Source organism: Eleutherodactylus coqui, chromosome 13, assembly GCF_035609145.1.
Source record: "Eleutherodactylus coqui strain aEleCoq1 chromosome 13, aEleCoq1.hap1, whole genome shotgun sequence".
Taxonomy (NCBI): Eukaryota; Metazoa; Chordata; class Amphibia; order Anura; family Eleutherodactylidae; genus Eleutherodactylus; species Eleutherodactylus coqui.
The window spans coordinates 9,470,991-9,497,798 of NC_089849.1; the positions used below are offsets into that span (position 1 = coordinate 9,470,991).

The 26,808-nt window shown below is 46.6% G+C and overlaps 1 protein-coding gene across 1 annotated transcript in view; it reads right to left on the reverse strand.

The window, feature by feature from the left end:
• Positions 1–680: 680 nt before the first annotated feature.
• The window catches only part of BMP7 (bone morphogenetic protein 7), a 72,210-nt gene continuing 46,082 nt past the window's right edge, over positions 681–26,808 (reverse strand). The window contains exons 2-7 of the mRNA XM_066587952.1: positions 18,741–18,933; positions 12,288–12,436; positions 8,874–9,071; positions 8,578–8,654; positions 2,628–2,738; positions 681–1,517 (exon numbers count right to left, since the gene is read on the reverse strand). Coding sequence (XP_066444049.1) covers positions 1,368–1,517; positions 2,628–2,738; positions 8,578–8,654; positions 8,874–9,071; positions 12,288–12,436; positions 18,741–18,933 — 878 coding nt within the window. The 3' untranslated portion in view covers positions 681–1,367. The remainder of the gene's footprint in view (positions 1,518–2,627; positions 2,739–8,577; positions 8,655–8,873; positions 9,072–12,287; positions 12,437–18,740; positions 18,934–26,808) is intronic.

The following is a 26,808-nucleotide window of genomic DNA, read 5'->3' on the forward strand; positions in this document are numbered from 1 at the left end:
ACATGACCCTATGTCAGGATGTGCACTCAGAAATAAAACAGTGGAGGAACAGTAGCAGTGGGGAAGTGGGGGCAGGTGAGTATTACGTCTTTTACATTATTACACTACTTTGGACCTGTTTCTTTCCTCACTGGATCACTGTCTTTACTGATACGGGTGGAATTACGTGTATGAATGTTCCCACAGATAATCGATTGTGGTCGATCACTGTCTTAATTTTATGGCCATCTTTAGTCTTCAACCTGTAGCTCTCCACTCTTGTAAAATTCCAACGCTGAGCATACTCTGAGAACAAAAGTCTGGAGTATCACAGGTTGAAGACAACGGTGCCAGACCTATGAGGGAACTTCATGCTACTCAACCAAGACCCTGGTTTTCATATGTTGGACTAGCAGGATTTTCTGGTCATCCGGTACTAGATTAATAGGATTCAACTGGTGGCACAACTGAGACATTTCATGAAGGGACATTTCCCTGGAAAGTGGTCTGATGATATCTTTGTCCAGTTGATCAATGCTTGCAGATACACAGCTCTTGGTAGAGCACTACTGATTGTGCTTTGTTCTAGCAAGCTGCGAGGATCCCCACTGATGACCACCTCTGACATGTCTCAATGAGCCTTCAATTTAATGGTATCCATAAAGCAGGACAACAGGAATGGTTTCTCGTACCTCAAGATGTAAAGGAGATTAATTTATTTCCATTCTGTACAAGCTCTTGGAAGGTACTGGTTCTCCTTGAGGAGATCCAACTGGTTACAGGCAGTGCACCCTGGGAAACAGTATGCAAACTAGCTCTCCTTCAGAAGGAAGATAACGTTCTTTCTAGCGCCACCTACATTCTGTACAAGGAAATAATTTTGTAGACTTGACAATGGCCACAGAAAACAGAACTGCATTGGAATAGTTTTTTTTTATCCCTACCTATGGACTCCTCTTGAGGAAAGTGCTGCCTATAGTGAATCCAAACAGACACAACTGAGTCAAATGTCTCCAAAAAATCCTTATTATCTCCTTACATCTTGTGTCGGCAGCCACCAATAAGATAGGAAATCCCCTTAAATCCAAGATCAGGAATACTGCGCAGTCTATGAACTCCGATCACAATACAAAATGGGCAGAATGTTTTATCTCCAGGACTGTAAACCGCACTTGGAAATAGTAGAGGATATGGAATGTTTGCGAAGCGTTCGAGGCGCAGTAATAGTGGGAGTTTATTCGTGACCTCGGCTACAGGTAGAAATTGATTCCACGGAGCGTGATGGGATTTGACGTTCTGGACGAGTGATGTAACATGAGTGGACGGCTGAGCGCGGAAGGTCGTATTTGGCTGTGGATCTTGTAGACGGTAGCGGAGAACCCTCAGTATTAGTGGCATCCGCAGGTCCTGACCACCATGTTCCTGTATTTTTTAAGTATCACATTGGAGCTGTCGTCAAAATAGAGAACGGATATGGCGGTGAGCTGGGTGGGGGCACAGCACGGTTTGGGGACTGTGTCTGGGTTGATGAAATGGACCTGTTTGGAAATGGAAAAGCAAGCTTTGGTTATGAAGGACCTTCTCTTCTTTGTGAAAAAAAAGGGCCCAAATATTAAAGGGGTTGTCCAAAAATCTGTGGAAGCTAACCCTAAAACGGGAGAATCCACCTGTAGATCACGGGGAAAGAGGGCGGAGCAGGGACCGCAGAGTCTAAAGCCACACTGTTTGCTCCTGATAGGCTAAAAGCTTATCTTGACAGTAACGAACAGTGTCACATTAGGCCCCACCCCTGCCCATGGCCCCGCCCCTCCAGTTTGCATACATATATTCCCCCTAAATTAAAAAAAATCTACAGACAATCCTGTCCTATAAGACACATCTGCCTCAACAGCTCTGGCTGTCTTCCCCCCCCCCCCCCTCTTCCCCATGCTTTATACTGCAGATCTGCTTAATCAAATTGACTCTACAGGAAGATTATCAGAAAGCTCCTGCAAAAACATTGAAGGGAAGACCATCAATAAAAGGGATTGTCCAGCATTAAAAACTTGTGGCCGTTTGCTTGCAAAAACAGCACCACATTTGTCTGCTAGTTGTGTGCGTCATTGCAACTCTGTTTCATTCACTTTAAAGGCTCTGAGCTGTAATACCAGCTATAACCTATAGACAGTTGTGGCGCTGTTTCCAGAAGAAAGCAGCCAGGTCTTGTTAATCCTGGAAAATGTCTTTAAAGTGACCCCCTGGTCCCAGGACAAAATTCTGTCCTGGGATGGGAGGTGGGTGTTTTTCTTTTAGTTGCTGTTGCTCCACCTATTTGTCAGTTCTGGGCCTCGTTTTCAATCGGCCAATGTGGCGTATGCAATTTTCTAACTACCTCATGCGTACCATGTTCTGATTGTACAGAGGTGAATTTGTGAGCAGCGTTGGCCATTCAGAGGGCAGGTTTAGTGCCTCATGGGTAGTCTAACTAGATTGTGGCGGCCATCTTGAACAACTATAAACAGGGCTCAGAACTGGCAGTTCAGAAGGACAATGGCAGGTAAAATTACTCCCAATGCCAGTCCCTAGACAGACTTTTATCAGTGGAGGGTCCCTTTAACTACATGTCATATAATGTGTATAAACACTTTCGCGGACTAAAGTCAACTTACCAGTGTTTGCACGATAGCATGGTTTGTCGCATTCATGTAGGAATTTAAAGGGAAAGCGCATTCTCCTTCACAGTAATACGCAGCATAGCCTTCAGGAGCGATGATCCAGTCCTGTGTGAAGAGGAGATGAGGAGAAGATCACATGCACTGATATGGCGCAGTACTAACGAGCCCCTTACAATGAGGCGATATGTCTTTTATATTATACAACTATGAACGCCCTGAGGTTTTGAAGTGTGTATGGAGAGACTGCTCCATACCGGGCAACTATCAGCTTTTTCTGTACAATAATAAGTGTCTGCAAGCAGCAGTGAAGCATGGAGGTGGGCAGTACAATAATGAGTGTTTGCAGGAAACAGAGAAGCATGGTGAAGAGCGGTACAATAATGAGTGTCTGCAGGGAACAGTGAAGCATGGTGTATAGCGGTACAATAATCAGTGTCTGCAGGCAGCAGTGAATCATGGGGAAGAGCAGTATAATAATGAGTGTCTGCAGGTAGCAGTGAAGCATGGGGAGAGCGGTACAATAATGAGTATCTGCAGGGAACAGTGAAGCATGGTGTATAGCGGTACAATAATCAGTGTCTGCAGGCAGCAGTGAATCATGGGGAAGAGCAGTATAATAATGAGTGTCTGCAGGTAGCAGTGAAGCATGGGGAGAGCGGTACAATAATGAGTATCTGCAGGCAGCAGTGAAGCATGGTGGAGAGCTGTACAACAATGAGTGTCTGCAAGCAACAGTGAAGTATGGTGGAGAGCGGTACAAAAATGAGTGTCTACAGGCAGCAGTGAAGCATGGTGGAGAGCGGTACAAAAATGAGTGTCTGCAGGTAGCAGTGAAGCATGGTAGAGAGCAGTACAATAATGAGTTTTTGCAGGAGGCAGTAAAGCCTGGTGGAGAGCGGTACAATAATGAGTGTCTGCAAGCAGCAGTAAAGCATAGTGAAGAGCAGTGCAATAATGAGTGTCTGCTGGCAGCAATGAAGCATGGTGGAGGGCGGTACAATAATGAGTGTCTGCAGGCAGCAGTGAAGCATGGTGGAGAGTGGTACAATAACGAGTGTCTGCAGGCAGCAGTGAAGCATGGTGGGGGGCGGTATAATAATAAGTGTCTGCAGGCAGCAGTGAAGCATGGTGGAGAGCAGTACAATAATGTGTGTCCATAGGCAGCAGTGAAGCATGGTGGAGAGTGGTACAATAATGAGTGTCTGCAGGCAGCAGTGAAGCATAGTGGAGAGCGGTATAATAATGAGTGTTTGCAGGTAGCAGTGAAGCATAGGGGAGAGCAGTATAATAATGAGTGTCTGCAGTCAGCAGTGAAGCATGATGGAGAGCGGTACAATAACGAGTGTCTGCATACCGCAGTGAAGCATGGTGGAGAGCAGTACAATAATGAGTGTCTGCTGGCAGTAGTGAAGCATGGTGGAGGGCGGTACAATAATGAGTGTCTGCAGGCAGCAGTGAAGCATGGTGGAGAGTGGTACAATAACGAGTGTCTGCAGGCAGAAGTGAAGCATGGTGGGGGGCGGTATAATAATAAGTGTCTGCAGGTAGAAGTGAAGTATGGTGGGGAGCAGTACAATAATGAGTGTCTGCAGGCAGAAGTGAAGCATGGTAAAGAGTGGTATAATAATGAGTGTCTGCAGGCAGCAGTGAAGCATGGGGGAGAGTGGTCCAATAATGAGTGTCTGCAGGCAGCAGTGAAGAATGGGAGAGAGTGGTACAATAATGAGTGTCTGCAGACAGCAGTGAAGAATAGTGGAGAGCGAGACAATAATGAGTGTGTGCAGGCAGCAGTGAAGCATGGTGGAGTGCAAAACAATGCTAAGTGTCTGCAGGCAGCAGTGAAGCATGGTGGAAGGCGGTACAAAAATAAGTGTCTGCAGGCAGCAGTGAAACATGGGAGAGGGACATACAATAATGAGTGTCTGCAGGCGGTGGTGAAGCATGGTGGAGAGCAGTACAATAATGAGTGTCTGCAGGCAGCAGTGAAGCATGGTGGAGAGTGGTACAATAATGAGTGTCTGCAGGCAGCAGTGAAGCATGGTGGAGAGCGGTATAATAATGAGTGTCTGCGGGCAGCAGTGAAGCATGGTGGAGAGCAGTACAATAATGAGTATCTGCAGCCAACAGTAAAGCATTAGTGGAGAGCGGTACAATAATTACTGTCTGCAGGCAGCAGTGAAGTATGATGGGGAGTGGTATAATAATGAGTGTCTGCAGGCAGAAGTAAAGCATAGTGAAGAGTGGTATAATAATGAGTGTCTGCAGGCAGCAGTGAAACATGGGGGGAGTGGTCCAATAATGAGTGTCTGCAGGCAGCAGTGAAGAATGGTGTAGAGTGGTACAATAATGAGTGTCTGCAGGTAGCACTGAAGAATGGTGGAAAGCGGGACAATAATAAGTCTGTAAAGGCAGCAGTGAAGCATGGTGGAGAGCAAAACAATGCTGAGTGTCTGCAGGCAGCAGTGAAGCATGGTGGAGAGCGGTACCAAAATAAGTGTCTGCAAGCGGAAGTGAAACATGGGAGAGAGACATACAATAATGAGTGTCTGCAGGCGGTGGTGAAGCATGGTGGAGAGGGGTACAATAATAAGTGTCTGCAGGCAGCAGTGGAGCATGGTGGAGAGCGGTACAATGATGAGTGTCTGCAGGCAGCAGTGAAGCATGGTGGAGAGCAGTACAATAATGAGTGTCTGCAGGCAGCAGTGAAGCATGGTGGAGAGCAGTACAATAATGAGTGTCTGCGGGCAGCAGTGGAGCATGGAGGAGAGCAGTACAATAATGAGTGTCTGCAGACAGCAGTGAAAGATGGGAGAGAGACATACAATAATGAGTGTCTGCAGGCGGCGATGAAGCATGGTGGAGAGCAGTACAATAATAGGTGTCTGCAGGCAGCAGTGGAGCATGGTGGAGAGCAGTACAATAATGAGTATCTGCAGGCAGCAGTAAAGCATGGTGGAGATCAGTACAATAATGAGTGTCTGCAGGCAGCAGTGGAGCATGATGGGGAGTGGTACAATAATGAGTGTCTGCAGTTAGCAGTGAAGCATGGTGGAGAGTGGTACAATAATGAGTGTCTGCAGGCAGCAGTAAAGCATGGTGGAGATCAGTACAATAATGAGTGTCTGCAGGCAGCAGTGAAGGATGGGGGAGAGCAGTACAATAATGAGTGTCTGCAGGCCGCAATGAAGCATGGTGGAGAATGGTACAATAATGAATGTCTGCAGGCAGCAGTGAAGCATGGTGGAGAGCGGTACAATAATGAGTGTCTGCAGATAGCAGTAAAGCATAGTGGAGAGTGGTACAATAACGTGTGTCTGCATACCACAGTAAAGCATGGGGGAGGGTAGTACAATAATGAGTATCTGGAGCCAACAGTAAAGCATGGTGGAGAGCGTTACAATAATGACTGCCTGCAGGTAGCAGTGAAGTATGGTGGAGAGCGGTATGATAATGAGTGTCTGCAGGCAGCAGTGAAGCATGGTGGAGAGCAATACAATAATGAGTGTCTGCAGGCAGCAGTGAAGCATTGGGGAGAGCGGTACAATAATGAGTGTCTGCAAACGGCAGTGAAGCATGGTTGAGAGTGGTACAATAATGAGTTCTGCAGGCGGCAGTGAAGCATGGTGAAGAAGGCTACAATAATGAGTGTCTGCATTCCGCAGTGGAGCATGGTGGAGCACGGTACAATAATCAGTCTGCAGGCAGCAGTGAAGCATGGTGGAGAGCAGTACAATAATGAGTGTCTGCAGGCAGCAGTGAAGAATGATGGAGAGCAGTACAATAATGAGTATCTGCAGCCGCAATTGAAGCATGGGGGAGAGCAGTATAGTTATGAGTGTCTCCAAACAGTGTCTCCAGCAAGTATGGTGGAGAGTGGTATAATAATGAAAGCCTGCAGGTAGCAGTGAAGCATGGTGGAGAGCAGTACAATACTGAGTGTCTGCAGGCAGCAGTGAAGTATGGTGGAGGTCGGTACAAAACAAGATGTCTGCAGGCAGAAGTGAAGCATGGCGGTGAGTGGTACAATAATGAGTGTCTGCAAGCAGCAGCGAAGCTTGTTGGAGAGCGGTACAATAATGAGTGTCTGCAGGCAGCAGTGAAGAATGGTGGAGGTCGGTACAAAAAAAGATGTCTGCAGACAGCAGTGAAACATGGGAGAGAGACATACAATAATGAGTGTCTGCAGTAAGCAGTGAAGCATGGTGGAGAGCGGTATAATAATGAGTGTCTGCAGGCAGCAGTAAAGCATGGTGGAAAGCAGTACAATAACGAGTGTCTGCATACCGCAGTGACGCATGTGGGAGGGCGGTACAATACTGAGCTTCTGCAGGCAGCAGTGAAGCATGGTGGAGAGTGGTACAATAAGGAGTGACTGCAGCCAACAGTAAAGCATAGTGGAGAGCGGTAGAATAATGTCTGTCTGAAGGTAGCAGTGAAGTATGGTGGGGAGCGGTACAATAATGAGTGTCTGCAGGCAGAAGTGAAGCATGGAGAAGAGTGGTATAATAATGAGTGTCTGCAGGCAGCAGTGAAACATGGGGGAGAGTGGTACAATAATGAGTGTCTGCAGGCAGCAGTGAAGAATGGGAGAGAGTGGTACAATAATGAGTGTCTGCAGGCAGCAGTGAAGCATGGTGGAGAGCAAAACAATGCTAAGTGTCTGCAGGCAGCAGTGTAGCATGGTGGAGAGCGGTACAAAAATAAGTGTCTGCTGGCAGCAGTGAAACATGGGAGAGAGACATACAAGAATGAGTGTCTGCAGCCAACAGTAAAGCATTAGTGGAGAGTGGTACAATAATGACTGTCTGCAGGTAGCAGTGAAGTATGGTGGGGAGTGGTATAATAATGAGTGTCTGCAGGCAGAAGTGAAGCATGGTGAAGAGTGGTATAATAATGAGTGTCTGCAGGCAGCAGTGTAGCATGGGGGGAGTGGTACAATAATAAGTGTCTGCAGGCAGCAGTGAAGCATGGTGGAGAGTGGTACAATAATGAGTGTCTGCAGGCAGCACTGAAGAATGGTGAAAAGCGGGACAATAATGAGTGTGTAAAGGCAGCAGTGAAGCATGGTGGAGAGCGGTACAATAATGAGTGTCTGCAGGCAGCAGTGACGCATGGTGGAGAGCAGTACAGTGAAGAATGATGGAGAGCAGTACAATAATGAGTATCTGCAGCCGGAAATGAAGCATGGGGGAGAGCAGTATAATTATGAGTGTCTGCAAACAGCAGTGAAGTATGGTGGAGACTGGTATAATAATGAGTGTCTGCAGGTAGCAGTGAAGCATGGTAGAGAGCAGTACAATAATGAGTGTCTGCAGGCAGCAGTGAAGCATGGTTGAAGTCCTTACAAAAAAAGATGTCTTCTGGCAGCAGTGAAACATGGGGGAGAGTGGTACAATAATGAGTGTCTGCAGGCAGCAGTGAAGCATGGGGAGAGTGGTACAAGTGAAGCTTGGTGGAGAGCGGTACAATAATGAGTGTCTGCAGGCAGCAGTGAAGCATGGGGAGAGTGGTACAAGTGAAGCTTGGTGGAGAGCGGTACAATAATGAGTGTCTGCAGGCAGCAGTAAAGCATGGTGTAGGGCAGTACAATAAGGAGTGTCTGCGGGCAGCAGTGAAGTATGGTGAAGGTCGGTACAAAAAAAGATGTCTGCAGGCATCAGTAAAGCATGGGTGAGAGTGGTACAATAATGAGCGTCTGCAGGCAGCAGTGAAGCATGGTGGAGGGAGGTACAACAACGAGTGTCTGCAGGCGACAGTGACGCATGGTGGAGAGCGGTACAATAACGAGTTTCTGCATGGTACTTAATTTTTGCTTTTCAGCATCTATGTACAACTTTTCCACACCTACATTTCTACATTTCCACATCTACGTAAAGGTTTTGCATGGTACTGTGTGTGTATATATATATATGTGAAGTGTGAAAAATTGTGGGAATGGTTTTACCTGCCATCCCAGATCCCGAAAACTAACATATAACTCGTGCTTCTTGCAGGCCTGCTTCTGATCTGCGCTTGTGTTCTCTGTAGAGATGAAAGAAATAACAAAAATGTGATTTCAGGCAGGATTGATGCTCCTCATCTGCTACATCTCCCAATCCTCTCCACCCCTATTCACCAATCATTTATTATCAAAGTCTCCAGGTCAAAAGCAAACTCTACTGGACGTGAAGGGATTTGTGCTCCTAGGATCAGAGGTCAGAGGGAATCCTCTCCCTGTCCACAGTGATCAAGGCTGCATACCTGCTATATTCGCCACTCTCAGAGCCTCCTGGTTCTTTGGTGCTTTCGATCGGTTTTGGTTGCGCTGCTTCCCACCTGTGGATCGGATACTGCGCAAATGGATCTCTGTAGCTTTAAAGAAGGCCACCATGAAGGGCTGCTTGTTGTGAGGTCCGTTAATCCCAACCAAACCAGCAAGTTTGGGGTTTATGCTCTGACCTAGTATATAGAAAACCAATAGCAGTAAAGCAGAAAATGTCACAACAAATAGATAGATAGATAGATAGATAGATAGATAGATAGATAGATAGATAGATAGATAGATAGATATGAGAGAGATAGATATGAGATAGATAGATAGATAGATAGATAGATAGATAGATAGATAGATAGATAGATAGATAGATAGATAGATAGATAGATAGGAGATAGATAGATAGATAGATAGATAGATAGATAGATAGATAGATAGATAGATAGATAGATAGATAGATAGATAGATAGATAGATAGATAGGAGATAGATAGATAGGAGATAGATAGATAGGAGATAGATAGATAGGAGATAGATAGATAGATAGATATGAGATAGATAGATAGATAGATAGGAGATAGATAGGAGGTAAATAGATAGATAGATAGATAGATAGATAGATAGATAGATAGATAGATAGATAGATAGATAGATAGATAGATAGATAGATAGGAGATAGATAGATAGGAGATAGATAGATATGAGATAGATAGATAGGAGATAGATAGATAGATAGATAGATAGATAGATAGATAGATAGATAGATAGATAGATAGGAGATAGATAGATAGATAGATAGATATGAGATAGATAGATAGATAGATAGATAGATAGATAGATAGATATGAGATAGATAGATAGATAGATAGATAGATAGATAGATAGATAGATATGAGATAGATAGATAGATAGATAGATAGATAGATAGATAGATAGATAGATAGAGTCAGTCAGGTAATGAAGCCGCCGCCCTCCGCCCGCCGCCCCTCGCTCACTCTGAAGGGTTGTGCAGAGTTCACCATCTTTTAACACCACAAAAAGATCCCCCAAAAATTAAAAAAAAATTAAAAAATAGAAACCAGAAAAAGCGCCTCGGCACACGTATAAAGCGCCTCGGCACACGTATAAAGCGCCTCGGCACACGTATAAAGCGCCTTCCTCTGGAGGATCTTAAATTCCAGCCGCAGGTAGTTTATTCAGATCAGAAAACAAATGTGGCCCGTAAATCGTGTTAGCAGATTGTGTGAGATAGGCGTGCAGGGAAGGAGCAGGGGCCGCCAGCAGACCCCATCGCAGCTAGCCGCTGTTCACTGCCCGGGAAATCAGGAGGTTCGTCAAGGCTTAAAGGGCGTCCCCAGTGTTATATCGATAACTCATATCCTAAACTTGTGCAACTTCCTAATATGCCCTATACATATGGTGAAGATCCTTGCTTGCTGTCAGCGAATTGAATCATTCTTCTTTACTGCTTCTAACCTGCGTTTTTCACCCTAACCCCCCCAAACACCAAATTAAATCTCGACACGCAATGAAGAACCTTCATCTGTTATACAGACTAAAGAAATTAAAAAGTTTAGGTTTTTGAAATGTGAAGATGAATAAACCCCCCCAATAATCGCCCCGTCACTCACTGCGGTCCTGAGGGGATGATGGGGGTGGTAGTCACGCTGAAACCCTGCTTACTAATGGGAGGGTCTTTCCATAAAGCAGCGCTGACATCCTGAGAGCTGGCGGAGGGCACAGCGCTGTCCGCCGGGGTGCCAGTGAGCTCAGCACACACGGCGCACATGCCGGCCTCATTATCCCAGCGGGATTTCTTTTTTTTTTTGCTCCTTTCCTGGCTTTTTTAATGAGTAAACACAAAGTTTACTGTCTTCCGGACGCCATTTACTGATAATATCTGCTGCGGTTTCTGTAGAACACATGCCATGATCATAGGGCTCTCCTCAAGTGGGTGACCTGACTTCTTAAAGGGAACCCGTCTCATGGAACATGGCGTCTGATCTGTGACGGCAGGTTGTAAGCTGCAGGAGCCGAGGACATTGTTATATCATGTTATAGGAAACGATTCAAGAGAACTTGTACTTTATCATCTGCAGGCTCTTTCTCTGCTCAGGAGTCCAGGGGGCGGAGCTACCGGTGATTGACAACTACCTCTGTATACAGAGAGTACCAATAAAACATACAGCTCGTCCCATAAAAAACTGGCCCTCAGAGCTCCGTATACAGAAAAATATGAAAGAAGTCTTTAGACTGCAGCGATGCCAACAATATAAGCACCCACCGGACCGCTAAGCATGGAAAGAGTGAATGTCAATGCATGAAATACTAAGATCTACTGAATCTTTACCACAAAACTCTACACTGAGCGACCCCTTTATTAGATCCCCGATCCTCTCATGATTGGCGCCCCCTGTATGGTAATTCTGCCCGTGACCCCGGAGTGTGTCATAAAATCACGTGACAAGTTTCCCGCGGATCAGCTTCAGTGTGAATCCACATTAGATGGGAAATCCAGCGATCAGAGCGACTTCCAACGAGGCCGGTCATCGGTGCTGGACTAGCTGGGGTATCACTGCCAACCGCGGGGGGGTTTATTGTGTAACGGTGTGGAGCGTATACTGAGAATGGCGCGATCGAGGAAAACATCCAGCGAAAAGGGATCCTGTGGACGGAAGCAACTCATCACTGAAAGGGGTCGGAGGAGGATGTCAGGAATCGTTCTGACCAACAGGCTGCACAGTCAGCTGAATACAACGCTGGAGCTCCAACTAACGTGTCCGAACGCACAACTCGCCGTTCCTCCGCACGGATGGTATAACAGCAGACGACGAGTTCCAGCACCATTGTGTCTAAGAGAAACAGAAAGACTCCAGCGAGCAAAAGAGCGTAAAACTTGTATCACTGAGCAGCAGAGAAACATCTCCTGGTCAGATGGGTCCAGATTTCTGTTGCTGATGGGAAGTCAGAATTTGGCGAATCGCTGCCCCCTTCCTGTCAGCTGGTCAGAACATGTCAGCACCGCCATCTAATCTGCGGCAACTACAAGAAGCTTCCTGTCCGCAGGGGCCGATATTCCTGCAGTACGGTCTCATCACCTGGTGGGACCTACGGTACGATGAATTGCTGCAGATCTGAAGACCAAAGGAGTCCAACGCTGCTAGATGGGGGCTGATAACGGGGCGGTCGGTGTACACCAGTCTGCTCAGCTCCTGCAGCCTACAGATCAGATGCCATGTTCAATTTGATAGGTTCATATCGGAAGTTTTTGCACTTCCTGTGAGTCCCCAGTCTGAAATGGCTGCTAACAGCGAGCAATAGCATGGATTCACCCACCATACAATAAGTCTCTTCCCAGCCTGAGCTCACCTGGGTACAGGTATTTCTCGCCCCGTCACTCACCATTGCTGCTCTCTACTGACAGCTGCAGGCCCAGATTCTGCTGCGGGATGAGCACCCAGTGATTGCTGGTGGCCGTGATATCGAAAACCAACCAGCCTTCCTCCGCCGCCCAGATGGTTCGGGAGTCGAGCAGGAACAGATCGGAATCCCTGGGGAGACACTGCTGATTAGTTGATAGATTAAAGATGCCTCGTTTGTTACAATGTATCAGTGGCGGTAAAATGTATCAACCTGAAGACTTGCTGCTCCTCAGAGGACTGTTTGGACCTGATAGAACTGTAACAGAGGGTCAGCTGTGAGACATTTTAGGCATGTATGGTTTTGCAACTTAGAAAGTATTTAAGGGTTGAAGTGTTATGGTTAAATTATTAGCTGTAAATGCTTCCATCTTGGACCATTTACAGCTAATAATGTAAGCCTAACACTTAAACAAACCCTAACCCCCCATCCAAGGCAAAACTCACTCCCCACGCTGCTAGGCCCTTCCTGCTGGTAGCCAATCAGTACCTTGGGGGCGTACCCTAGCCCTAAACTGTCACTTTAGGTCTCCACTAGAGATGAGCGAGCGTACTCGGATAAGCACTACTCGCTCGAGTAATTGACTTTATCCGAGTATCGCTGTGCTCGTCCCTGAAGATTCGGGTGCCGCTGCGGCTGACAGGTGAGTCGCAGCGGGGAGCAGGGGAGAGCGGGCGGGAGAGAGGGAGAGAAAGATCTCCCCTCCGTTCCTCCCCGCTCTCCCCTGCAGCTCCCCGCTCCGTGCCGGCACCCGAATCTTCAGGGACGAGCACAGCGATACTCAGATAAAGCAAATTACTCGAGTGAGTAGTGCTTTTCCGAGTACGCTCGCTCATCTCTAGTCTCCACCTATTACTCTGGTGGTGACAAGGTACAATAAGACCCGATACATGTGTATTCACTGCATATTTACGCATAAAGTCAATGGGGCCTTTTGCATTTTTTTTTTTGTGCACGTGGAAAACATTGTTCATATGCATGGAAAAAAAACGCAAGCAGGGCCAAATACACAGGGGGTACGCAGAGCTTCTGTCCATGAAAATGAATGAGCCCTTATTCACACAAGCATGTCTGATTTCAGTTCGCAAAAAATCGCATGGACTGTAATCCGTATGTATGCCCGTTAGTCATCTGTGTGCCTGTAGATTGTGTCCGATGGGTTGTGAAAAATGGGCACACACGGATGGTTTTTTTTGCGTACCCTTTAAAATGAATGCCTGACTGTCGCTCAGATCAGGATAAGACTTTTTTACATGGACCATAGCCCTACTGTCAGCATTCCAACCTGCAGCAGAACATTTTGCAGCATATTGCGGAATATTCCACTGTGTTTGAAGGTGCCCTAATGGGTCCATGAGCGCTTCATGTACACCCAGTTGCACACACGGACAGCACACGGTTGAAAATTACACCCCTGCTAATGAGCCCTCGCATGAAGGGACCAGGACAGAACAAAAAATTGATGTTTCCGTTGACTGACAGCAAGCAGAGATTTTGAAAAGAATGACGAATGGAAACACAAAGGTTGCAAAGTTACAGAAACTTTTCCTATGAAGTTGATGAACTGCTACTTGAAAAAGCAGTATGCCGCCAAACCCCGTACAAGGCGATGTGTGACTCGCGCTGTGCCAATGAAAGCAGTCGGTCCTTTGATCAGTGAGGGGCATCCTGGCGAAGCCGCCATTGCATCACTGGGAAAGTCCTAGCTTGCAGTACATGTGATGATGGGGGGTAACTTGTGTTGTAATAGCATGTCCCCCCACTTCCTCCCCATGATTGCACCTTTCACCCCACAGCTCGCCCTCCGCTTTGCGAGTCCCTTTGCGGCGCGATATAAACTTTTAAACGCTTGTTTATTACAATCAATTTTCTAATGAGAAAAAGTTTCTGAGTCTTAAAATATTATCAGGGGGGCGAAAAGAATCCCGGGACGAAGTCTGCAGCGTAATGACCCGAACGCCGGCCTGGAGAGAGTCGTAAACGCGGCTCGTAAAAGGTGGATCCAGGGCTGTGGCCGCGAGCGGAGGGAGCTGCGCTGATCTTTATTGGAATTCTTCATGCACACATGCCCTCTGTGGGAACCGTAAAAGATGGCGTGCGGAGCTCAGCATCCTGACACCCGCAAGGTAGCGGATGAGGAGTCAGGGAGGAGCCGGGGGCCACGTTGTCTTAGGCCACTCTCACACATGTGCTTCTTACCGCGATTACAGCGGGATTTTGAGCGCACCGGTAATCATCCTTCATTTTGCTGCATTTTGGCACTTTTTAACGCACCTCATGACCAATCACAATAACGGGGCGTGTTACAAATCGCTGTCGGACTGTATCTGTATGTATGTACACAGTGACCCCACCAGCAGAATAGTGAGTGCAGCTCTGGAGTATAATACAGGATGTAACTCAGGATCAGTACAGGATAAGTAATGTATGTACACAGTGACCCCACCAGCAGAATAGTGAGTGCAGCTCTGGAGTATAATACAGGATGTAACTCAGGATCAGTACAGGATAAGTAATGTATGTACACAGTGACTCCACCAGCAGAATAGTGAGTGCGGCTCTGGAGGATAATACAGGATGTAACTCAGGATCAGTACAGGATAAGTAATGTATGTACACAGTGACTCCACAAGCAGAATAGTGAGTGCAGCTCTGGAGCATAATACAGGATGTAACTCAGGATCAGTACAGGATAAGTAATGTATGTACACAGTGACTCCACCAGCAGAATAGTGAGTGCAGCTCTGGAGTATAATACAGGATGTAACTCAGGATCAGTACAGGATATGTAATGTATGTACACAGTGACTCCACCAGCAGAATAGTGAGTGCAGCTCTGGAGTATAATATAGGATGTAACTCAGAAGCAGTACAGGATAAGTAATGTATGTACACAGTGACTCCACCAGCAGAATAGTGAGTGCAGCTCTGGGGTATAATACAGGATGTAACTCAGGATCAGTACAGGATAAGTAATGTATGTACACAGTGACTCCACCAGCAGAATAGTGAGTGCAGCTCTGGAGTATAATACATGATGTAACTCAGGATCATTACAGGATAAGTAATGTATGTACACAGTGACTCCACCAGCAGAATAGTGAGTGCAGCTCTGGAGGATAATACAGGATGTAACTCAGGATCAGTACAGGATAAGTAATGTATGTACACAGTGACTCCACCAGCAGAATAGTGAGTGCAGCTCTGGAGTGTAATACAGGATATAATGCAGGATCAGTACAGGATAAGTAATGTATGTACACAGTGACTCCACCAGCAGAATAGTGAGTGCAGCTCTGGAGTATAATACAGGATGTAACTCAGGATCAGTACAGGATAAGTAATGTATGTACACAGTGACTCCACCAGCAGAATAGTGAGTACAGCTCTGGAGTATAATACTGGATGTAACTCAGGGTCAGTACAGGATAAGTAATGTATGTACACAGTGACTTCACCAGCAGAATAGTGAGTGCAGCTCTGGAGTATAATATAGGATGTAACTCAGGAGCAGTACAGGATAAGTAATGTATATACACAGTGACCCCACCAGCAGAATAGTGAATGCAGCTCTGGAGTATAATACAAGATGTAACTCAGGAGCAGTACAGGATAAGTAATGTATGTACACAGTGACTTCACCAGCAGAATAGTGAGCGCAGCTCTGAAGTATAATACAGGATATAATGCAGGATCAGTACAGGATAAGTAATGTATGTACACAGTGACTCCACCAGCAGAATAGTGAGTGCAGCTCTGGAGTATAATACAGGATGTAACTCAGGATCAGTACAGGATAAGTAATGTATGTACACAGTGACTCCACCAGCAGAATAGTGAGTACAGCTCTGGAGTATAATACTGGATGTAACTCAGGGTCAGTACAGGATAAGTAATGTATGTACACAGTGACTTCACCAGCAGAATAGTGAGCGCAGCTCTGGAGTATAATACAGGATGTAACTCAGGATCAGTACAGGATCAGTAATGTATGTACACAGTGACTCCACCAGCAGAATAGTGAGTGCAGCTCTGGAGTATAATACAGGATGTAACTCAGGATCAGTACAGGATAAGTAATGTATGTACACAGTGACTCCACCAGCAGAATAGTGAGTGCAGCTCTGCAGTATAATACAGGATGTAACTCAGGATCAGTACAGGATAAGTAATGTATGTACACAGTGACTCAACCAGCTGAATAGTGAGTGCAGCTCTGCAGTATAATACAGGATGTAAATCAGGATCAGTACAGGATAAGTAATGTATGTACACAGTGACTCCACCAGCAGAATAGTGAGTGCAGCTCTGGAGTATAATACAGGATGTAACACAGGATCAGTACAGGGTAAGTAATGTAATGTAATTCATGGGTAACTCTGATGGTTTTTGTCTTGGTACATGATCCGGTTTCCCCTTAAATCTATGATGACAGAGGTTTGGGATTTATTCTGGAGCACGGCTGATTATCCTCACCTAAACCCTACATGACAGTCCTGCGTGCTTTTTCCATTAGTTCGGCCCCATTGATCTGACTTTTCTTAACATGTGAAATGAAAATAAATTAATTTAGCGTTTTCTTCAGTGGAGCTACAGATGACGGCATAATCACTGTTACTTTCGTATTTTATTACAGCCCCGGGAGACAAGAGCAGATGTACAATCCCCCAGTAACCAGAGCCGGCTGCTCTCCCCACCGCACCATTAAATATTTCTATGACTTCATGCTCTGGTGATGTCACAGTAGTCAAGAAAAAGACATGATGGCAGCCATGTTGTCTTCACTGTGCAGGAAACGTTTAGCGGGACCCTGTCATTAGGACAAGCACTCTGTAGTGTTTTAAAGCAACCACCATTGGGGCGCATGGATGTAAAGAGGCTCAGCGATTACAGAGCCCCTCTATCAGCCAGAACAGGGGGACATTGTGGAGAGCAGGATTTCACTGGACACCCTGCAAGACTTCAGTAGGACCCCCACCTGTACCCATTAGGTCCCATTAAAGGGTTAACACAGGATAAAGGTGTGATCACTGGGGACCAACCGCAGGGGCTCCCCGTGATCCTGAGTAGTGCTGCTAGTTGTGATCGGTCGGGCAATAAAATTGGGCTAATTTTTACAAATCCAGATTGCACTGCTGGGGTCCTGGGTTCAACTCTAATCAAGGATAATATTTTGAAAAACTCCATGCAGATGTTGCTCTTGGTTAGATTTGAACCCAGAGCTCCAGCACTGTAAAGCGGCAGTGCTAACAACTGAGCCACCACACTTGTGCTTTCTGCTCCTGAGGAGGTGAAGATCAGGAGGAATAAGTATCAAGAGAACATAAAAACACCATTCAGGTGTTACTCTTGGTCAAATTTGAGCCAAGAACTCCAGCACTGAAAGGCAGCAGTGCTAATAACTGAGCCACCATGTTTGTTCTTCCTTTCTTCTTCCTCCTAAAGAGGAAAAGGGAAATAAAAAGAAAGTGAAGGAGAAGCAGTATAAGAAAGAAGAGGAGGAGAAGGAAGAGGAAGAAGGAAAATAAGAATATGTCCTTTGAAGAAGAAGCAGCAGGAGGAGACAGAAGCTTGGTGGCTCAGTGGTTAGCACTGTTGCCTTGTAGGCCTGGAGCTCTAGGTTCACGGCGGACTATGGACAACATCTGCATGGAGTTTGTATGTTCTCTTTGTGTTAATCCTTCTTGTTCTCCTCCTCCTGTGGAGCAGAAAGGACAAGTGTGGTGGCTCAGTTGTTGCATTCACATCTGTCTGCAGTCTTTCAATGTCCATGCAGATGTTATCCTTGGTGTAATTTGAACCTAGCACCCCAGCAGTGCAAGATAACAGTGCTAACCACTGAGCCAGATTCATAGAAGAAGAACCACCACCTTAGTCAACCTGATTTTTACACCCATTGACTTTAATTGGAGTCAGAATTGGGCAGTTCTGATTAGTTTTGAGGATAGGGTAGGGCACTCCCACCCCGAATATTTCAATAATCGCTCAACACTAACCCTGAGATCAGTGCAGCAGAATGCCCCATGTGAATGGAATGACGTTGACTTCACTTCTGTGGGACAGGCCATTTCCCTACATCTCATAGAAGTGAATGCAGCGGCAGTTGAACATCTACAGGGGTGTTGAAACGCAACAGCCTCAGGATCGCTGAGGGTTCCAGCATTCAATAGATAACATTGTGGGGGGGGGGAGGGCATGGGTATATGGCCTGGGACCCCTTGATAGATGAAAAGGTCACAGTATCCAATAATATGGCTGGACCCCAATGGGGCCTTTTCCACTATGCCCAACATGGCACCAGTGAAACCAGACTAGGAGGCCCAGGATTATCACAGAGCGCCAATTGGTAATAGTGGGTCCCAGCTCACAGCCCCCCATGTTATCTTCTTCCATGTATCTGCGACCTCTATTGTAATGTGGTTTCTATTCACGTACTTTCCTTGATGCTCCTGCAGAACTTGGTAGATGCTGATCTGGAAGGTCTCGTTGTCAAATCTCTCTCGAATATAATCCTTATATATCCGGAATTCCGCCGCCGTCACCGCTTCACCCTCGGGGATTTTGGCAAGATCGAATCGGAACTCCCGATGGTGACGTCTCCGATGAAAGAACTCTTTATCGTGTTCCACTACGAGAGAAAAACAATAAGGCATCATGTAAAGTGTGCAAATAGTCACGGAAGTAACGAGACATGAAGTAACGAGAGATGAAGCAGCCCTCCAGTTTTGGGATGAAATCCTTTCCAAGGACAGCAGGGGGCGTATTACCTGCAGTTGTTCCTCCAATCCTCCAGTTCTGGACGCATATATTGTATTTCAGCCGCACTTCAGTAGCGGTGAGCGATTCCAGCGACCTCATTGGTTGTTGGGTACACACCCCCCTTTGGAGATCTGCACGAGTGTTACTTCACGAGACCCGCGGGAGGGTTAGGGTTTAGGTTTAGGGTTAGGTTTAGGGTTAGGGTTTGGGTTTAGGGTTAGGTTTAGGGTTTGAGTTTAGGGTTTGGGTTTGGGTTTAGGGGTTAGGGGTTAGGGGTTAGGGTTAGTTGCCGACCCTCCTACGGCCCTGCTGCTTATTTAATGGGCCGCCCACTCGTGCACATCTCCAAAGGGGGGTGTACCCAACAACCAATGAGGTCGCTGGAATCGCTCACCGCTACTGAAGTGCGGACCAGTTTTCATCCGTCCATCCAAGATGGCTGCAGCCCTTTTTCTAAGCACTTAATGTACACTGTGCACTGGTCTCTGATTGGCCAATGCTGATCATTTGAGCTGATCTGACCAATCAGAGAGCAGATATAGTGCATTGGTAGTCTAACACTGTGGGAATTAGTGTGAAGATTGCATTGGCCATCTTGGATGACGGGAAACAGAGGGGGAGCAGAAATAAATAACTACAGAAAATATCCCCCCTCTCCCCTTGGGCAGAATTTTCTTCTAAAACTGAAGGGTCGGTTTAAAGGGGTTGTAGCAGAATTTCAGGTTATCCCCTATCCCTAGGATATCCACATGACGGGATAACGTGCTGACTGGTGGGGGTCTCACACTGAGACCCTCACTGATCTCGAGAACAGGACTCCTGTGTGGTCCCGCTCTTCTGCCACTTCTTCCCCTGCAGTGACATCGCTGTGAATGGAGCACTTGCTAAGCATACGCACTCAGCGCTCCATTAATTTTAATGGGGCTGCCAGAAATAATTGAGTAAATGCCACTTGAGTATCTCTGCAGTCGCACTGAAAGTGAATTGAGCGAACATGAACAGTGCCGGCCAATCCAAAAGCAGCATGCAGTGTCTGATTACTGATATATAGCGTGCATCAAAAAAGTGCTGCTACCATTTTGGATGGACACAAAGGAGCCCAAGGAACAAGCGGATCAGCAGCACAATGAGGGGAAAGGAGAGCGCCCGGTAATATAACTCCTCCCTTTTGGTCCTTAGAAAAATTCTTCCCCCGGACTGTAGGGTCGCTTTAATACTGAGGTGACAGCCCTTTTAAAAAACGCCCTGCTGCTCTACTCTCCATATTCAAGCCACAGTAAGATCTGTCAGCAGCAGTTACCTGCTTGATGATGGTTTCCATGCAGAAGCAAAAAACAAGCCCCTGCTCCTAGTCATTAGAAGGCAGCGGACTCAGCGCCAGAATCCCATCCGAACTGTCCTTTGTTCCATGGAGATCCTGAAATGTGAACTATCGGGAAATGTAACCACGAGCCGCTCGATTTTCTGCCCCCGTGCTGTCCACACATGGGGGCTCGTTCCAGATCACCTGACTCCCTCCATAAATAAACCTTAAAGGAGATGTCCCGAGGCAGCAAGTGGGGTTATACACTTCTGTATGGCCATAATAATGCACTTTGTAATATACATTGTGCATTAATTATGAGCCATACAGAAGTTATAAAAAGTTTTTCACTTACCTGCTCCGTTGCTAGCGTCCTGGTCTCCATGGTGCCGACTAATTTTTGGCCTCCGATGGCCAAATTAGCCGCGCTTGCGCAGTCCGGGTCTTCTGCTGTTCTCTATGGGGCTCCGTGTAGCTCCGTGTAGCTCCGCCCCGTCACGTGCCGATTCCAGCCAATCAGGAGGCTGGAATCGGCAGTGGACCGCACAGAAGAGCTGCGGTCCACGAAGATAGAGGATCCCGGCGGCCATCTTCAGCGGTAAGTATTGAAGTCACCGGACCGCCGGGATTCAGGTAAGCGCTGTGCGGGTGGTTTTTTTAACCCCTGCATCGGGGTTGTCTCGCGCCGAACGGGGGGGGGGGTTTAAAAAAAAAAAAACCCCGTTTCGGCGCGGGACATCTCCTTTAAATCTCTGAGTTTTGGCTCCTCCGTTTGCAGACTTCTGCCCGCCAATTGATAAATGTGTAAATTTCAAGAGACTGGCACAGCCGCCAGCCCGGGCAGAGGAGCTGTTTATTCTGGGTGTGTGAGACTTTTGATGTGCTCCGGGGATCCCAGCCAAGGTCACCAGCAGAACATTAAAATATCGTAAAACGCGCTGGAGAAAATATTACAGGAAGGACGCTGCCAAAACCGTCACATAGGATCTGCAGCTTCCATCATTCAGAAGGTGGAGCGGGTCATTAACCGCCCGAAGCGGGAACGCCAGCCTCACTAAATCGCAGGGTTTTTTTTGCTTTTTTTTCCTTTCCAATAATACAAAATGCAGATTGGAAATGAAATAACACCATAAACCGCGGGCGGACAGTCGGTGGCTCGTATCTCCTCACAGTAGCAACAACTTAAAGGGACAAGCATAATTTGTGTGGCCCATGGTGGAAGACAACGCCGATGTGGCGGACGATTTGGGTCCTAAGGACGCAACGATTTTTGGGAATTTTCATCTTCACTTTTCAAAAGCCATAACTTTTCTGTATTTTTCCGCCAACACGGCCGTGTGAGGCTCGTTCTTTGTGTGGCAAGCTGTAGTTACTATTGGTTACATATAATGACAATCCACTGGCCCTCTGCAAATTCATGGCGGTGGGCTGATCATGTCACAGAGGAAGTGCCCTCCTTCTGTGTGCCCCTTACATGCTGCAATCAACCCTGATCACTGGAAGTAAGGGGTTAACATTGGGTATTAGTGTTCTCACCCATCCCCACAGTTGCAGCGGGAGGCTTGCTGTCAATCACAGCCGGCTTCGGCTGCAGATAGCATGGACTCAGTGTAGTGGCCCAGAGTTAGCGGGGCCCCTCCATAAGTTTGAATGTGTTTCTCTTGTGCAATCGTATTGTCAGCATCTACAATGTGTATGCATTTGATATGTATTGCACCTCTGCAGCACTGAATAGGTTAATGTCTGGGTTATGTCTGGAAAATGTACCATGTTGTTTGCCATATAACTGTGAAATATATGTGTTTGCAAGATGTAGTGCAAGGGTCTTCTTCTGGCTTCAGGCAACAAAAAAAAGAGAGAGTCAGCCTTCCAAAAGTCTGTGAGAGTCTGCCCACATAAAGACTCTACCTAATCGGTCTGTGTGTGGATGTGAAGAATGGAGGAAGCTGAGCGATGCCATGATGTGCGGCCTGGGATTATTCTACCAGGAACGTGCCGGTGCTACCACTAAGTACCGGGTGAGAAGAGGGATCGTTGCTTGGCATGTTCTGGAACCATAAGTGTGAGTGTGGAGCGGTAGAGTGTTGGAGAGAGTGAAAGAGAGTCGCCGGGAGTGGGATCACACAGATAACTAGGACTGTGGATTGTCCTCCCTGTCACACCACCTTGTCTTGCTGTATCTGTATCAGCTTGTTATGGAAGTTTCAGTAAATGGACATTACCGACCGTTCCCGGTTATGTTCAGAAAAGTTAACCCTGTGTGTGGACCAAGTTATTTTACAAGGTCAGGCTTCACCACAGAGGATGGAACGGTGGCGTCACGAGTGACAACGGGCATTGAGGTAACTCCTGGTTACTATTCCCCTGTGGCCTTCCCCAGCAGTAACTTAGACGGGTCCTGAGCTACCCCCAGGGGAGGAGATGGTAGAGCCGCCGTGACAGAAGTAATGTTTATTTTCCCCGCCTTCTCCTCGGCTGTGGGCCCGCTCCTCGGACGCTGCAGATCCATAGGATGTAAATGTATATGCATTTGCGAGAACTGCTTCCAAGCCTGGATGTACATTTATGTCCTGGGGTGGTAAGGGGTTTAAGGGATTGTACCAGGAGTGACTTATATCACCCATCCACCAGTATAGGTGCTAAAAGTCTTATCAGTGGGGAGACCCTAACCAGTACCAAGAACGAGGGTCCCGTACTCCCGGGATTAGTGGGGGTCTAAGTGGTGAGACCCCAATTGATCAAACTGTTATTAACTATCCTATGGGGGTGATAATAGTCAATTGTGATAAGACCCCTTTATTGCAGAATATGCACTGTGCAGGTTTCAACCAGCAGGGGGAACACTTTAAGGATTTTCCGACACTAAGATATTAATGGCCAATGCTCAGTGGGGGTGCACTGCCAGGGAACCCCTCCAATCAGTTGTTTAAAGGGGCAAGAGCTGCGGCCTCTTCTCAGACCGGTGACGTCACGTTTATCGGTCACGTGACCTGAGAGCAGCTCAGACCCATTCAAGCAAATGGGATTGAGCTGAAATACCAGCTACGGCCACTATATAATGTATGGCGCTGTGCCTGGTATGCATTGAAGAGGCCACAACACTCACAAGCTGATTGGCGGGTGTAGTGATTGGAGGACCCCCACTGATCCAACTGTATGACCAATCCTGAGCAAAACCCCATTTAATGAGCTGCAGAAGCCAGAGTGGCTGTAGAAAAGTAGCAGAATTGTGAATGCAGCTCTAAATGACATACAAATCTGCTGGTTGCTACTTGGAATCGGTCAGCGCTGTGCTGACCCCCAGAGCAAACCTAAGAGTGAACTCCTACATGTTGCATCTCAGGGCTGTATTGGGTGAGAGGCGACACTAAATTACCCATAATGCAACAGAATAGTCTGAGGAAGGTGTTAAGCATGCAGGGGGAAGCTGGGACTCTGAGATCCTTCAGACTGGGCTCGCACGGGCAAATTTGGATTGTGGATTCCGTAATCGCAATCCCCGGCAAACCGTGGGCATTGAAAGACATCCATTTTCGTTCACACTCGCAGATATGAATTACGTACCCCGCGAGCAGGAATAATACCGCAGCATACTCTATTTTGCCACGAACTCAGCATGGACGGCATCCATTGATGTCAATGAAGGCTGTCTGACTTGCAGCCCATACTCAATTAACATTGTGTACGGATTGCGGGTACCCGCATCATTGCCAAGCAACGGAGTGGGAAAAACAAATAAAAAAAAACTGTACTGCGCGTGACCGCCAATTAGTAACTGCAGTACAAACCCTTTAATGAAATTGAGTTTTCTGTCTTGTGCCTTTAAATCCCCCCCACCCCATGTCTGATCCAAGTCTCCTAAGAACTACTGCGGAGACCGCTAATGACCATGTGGATTTACACGGAACGGGTTAATAGCGCACGCCGCTCTAAATGGCCCTATTAACCCCATCTGCCCATCCCTCCTAGTATACATTATGACTCAATTCCCCTAATGACCAGATGTCAAAGAAAGTCGCAGCAGCCGAGCGAGCATCCATGTAGATGAAACGCGTCCCGGCACATGTGCGCCTCCTAACAAAACAATCAAATCTTTGTAAACTGAACAAAAAAATAGGGGATGGATTCAATTAGCCTCCAGGCCGGGGGAGGGGGCATTTCTTCTTGTTTACCCCTGCTACCTATTACCGCTTGTATGTAATAAGACATTCTTGACTACAAGAGACTTCAATTTTGCAAATCTGCGCTGACGGATCAGGTTTTCGGGGCACAGCTGGCTTCAAGCATTTCAGAAGTAAATGAAATCAAATGAGAATTTATAATCCATCCCGGAGTCTGGATTCCATCATCCTGAAATCATTACCGAGCAGAGCGCAGGTGCCGGACCCCGAGAAAGGACCCCGCTCCCTCCATAATCCCACAGATCTGTATCTCCGATGAGGAATCAAAGTCTCCAAGTCATGGGCTAAAGTCCTAGCATGTCAAAGGAACTGCTATCCATTAAAGGGGCACGTGCAAAAAACTAGAAGATGTAGGCAGACTATAATTATACTGCAGAGCTGCACTCAGTATTCTGCTGGTGGAGTCACTGTGTACATACATTACTTATCCTGTACTGATCCTGAGTTACATCCTGCATTATACTCCAGAGCTGCACTCACTATTCTGCTGGTGGAGTCACTGTGTACATACATTACTTATCCTGTATTGATCCTGAGTTACATCCTGTATTATACTCCAGAGCTACACTCACTATTCTGCGGGTGGAGTCACTGTGTGCATACATTACTTATCCTGTACTGATCCTGAGTTACATCCTGTATTATACTCCAGAGCTGCACTCACTATTCTGCTGGTGGAGTCACTGTGTACATACATTACTTATCCTGTATTGATCCTGAGTTACATCCTGTATTATACTCCAGAGCGGCACTCACTTTTCTGCTACTGTAGTCACTGTATACATACATTACTTACCCTGTACTGATCCTGTGTTACATCCTGTATTATACTCCAGAGCTGCACTCACTATTCTGCTGGTGGAGTCACTGTACATACATTACTTATCCTGTACTGATCCTGAGTTACATCCTGTGTTATACTCCAGAGCTGCACTCACTATTCTGCTGGTGGAGTCACTGTGTTCATGCATTACTTATCTTGTACTGCTCCCGAATTCTATCCTGTATTATACTCCAGAGCTGCACTCACTATTCTGCTGGTGGAGTCACTGTGTACATACATTACTTATCCTGTACTGATCCTGAGTTACATCCTGTATTATACTCCAGAGCTGCACTCACTATTCTGCTGAAGGAGTCACTGTGTACATACATTACTTATCCTGTACTGATCCTGAGTTACATCCTGTATTATACCCCAGAGCTGCACTCACTATTCTGCTATTGTAGTCACTGTGTACATACATTACTTATCCTATACTGCTCCTTAGTTACATCCTGTATTATACTCCAGAGCTGCACTCACTATTCTGCTGGTGGAGTCACTGTGTACATACATTACTTATCCTGTACTGATCCTGAGTTACATCCTGTATTATACCCCAGAGCTGCACTCACTATTCTGCTGCTGGTGGAGTCACTGTATATACATTAGAACGCAAAGGCCGTGGGAAAGAGGCATTGTAGGAAATCTGCAACTTTTCTGACCCTAAAAGCCCTGAAGACAACTGTTAGAGATGCTACCACCCGCTGTGCGTGTCACAGGATAGGACTGACTGTGGGGCTATTTTTGAGCATTGCCGGACCACCGGGTGCCATACTAAGAGACTCAAAGAGGGCTCTACGAGGGGCATATTATGTGAAACATATTCTACGCACTGGAATCTTGCTGGCGGCCGGACAAAGCACACCACTGCTGCATTCCTCTAATCGCTCTCAGAGAACGTCCCGCTGTTCCTAAACACAACTTGCAAAAGGCGTTTTTAAGTGTAAAACCGCAAGACAAAAAGAAAATAAGTGCAGCTCCCAAAGAATGGTGAGCGGAGGGGAGAACAGGGCGGGAAATCAGCAACTTGGTCTTCAGGTTCTCAGCTTCTGGATGGATGACAGCAAGCAGATCTCTTGAAAATGGAGGGGACTTGAAACGCAGTTTAACCCCCTTAATGACACAGGATTTTTTTTATTTTTTTTTATTTTTCCTCTCCTCTTAAAAAATGCTAACTATTGTATTCATCCACTGACCTCGCGGTCTGACGGCTCGTTGTGTCTTGCGGGACGAGTTGTATTCTTTGATGGTACTAGTTTATAAACCATATAATGTACTGAAAAACTTTTAAAAACTTCTAAGTGCAGTGAAATGGAAAAAAAAAACTGCAAATCTGCCATCTTTGGGGGGTCTTGTTTTCACGACATAATGCGGCAAAACTGACACGATAACTTTATTCTTAATGAAGACAGTTTGCTCCGGTGTCGGCGATAG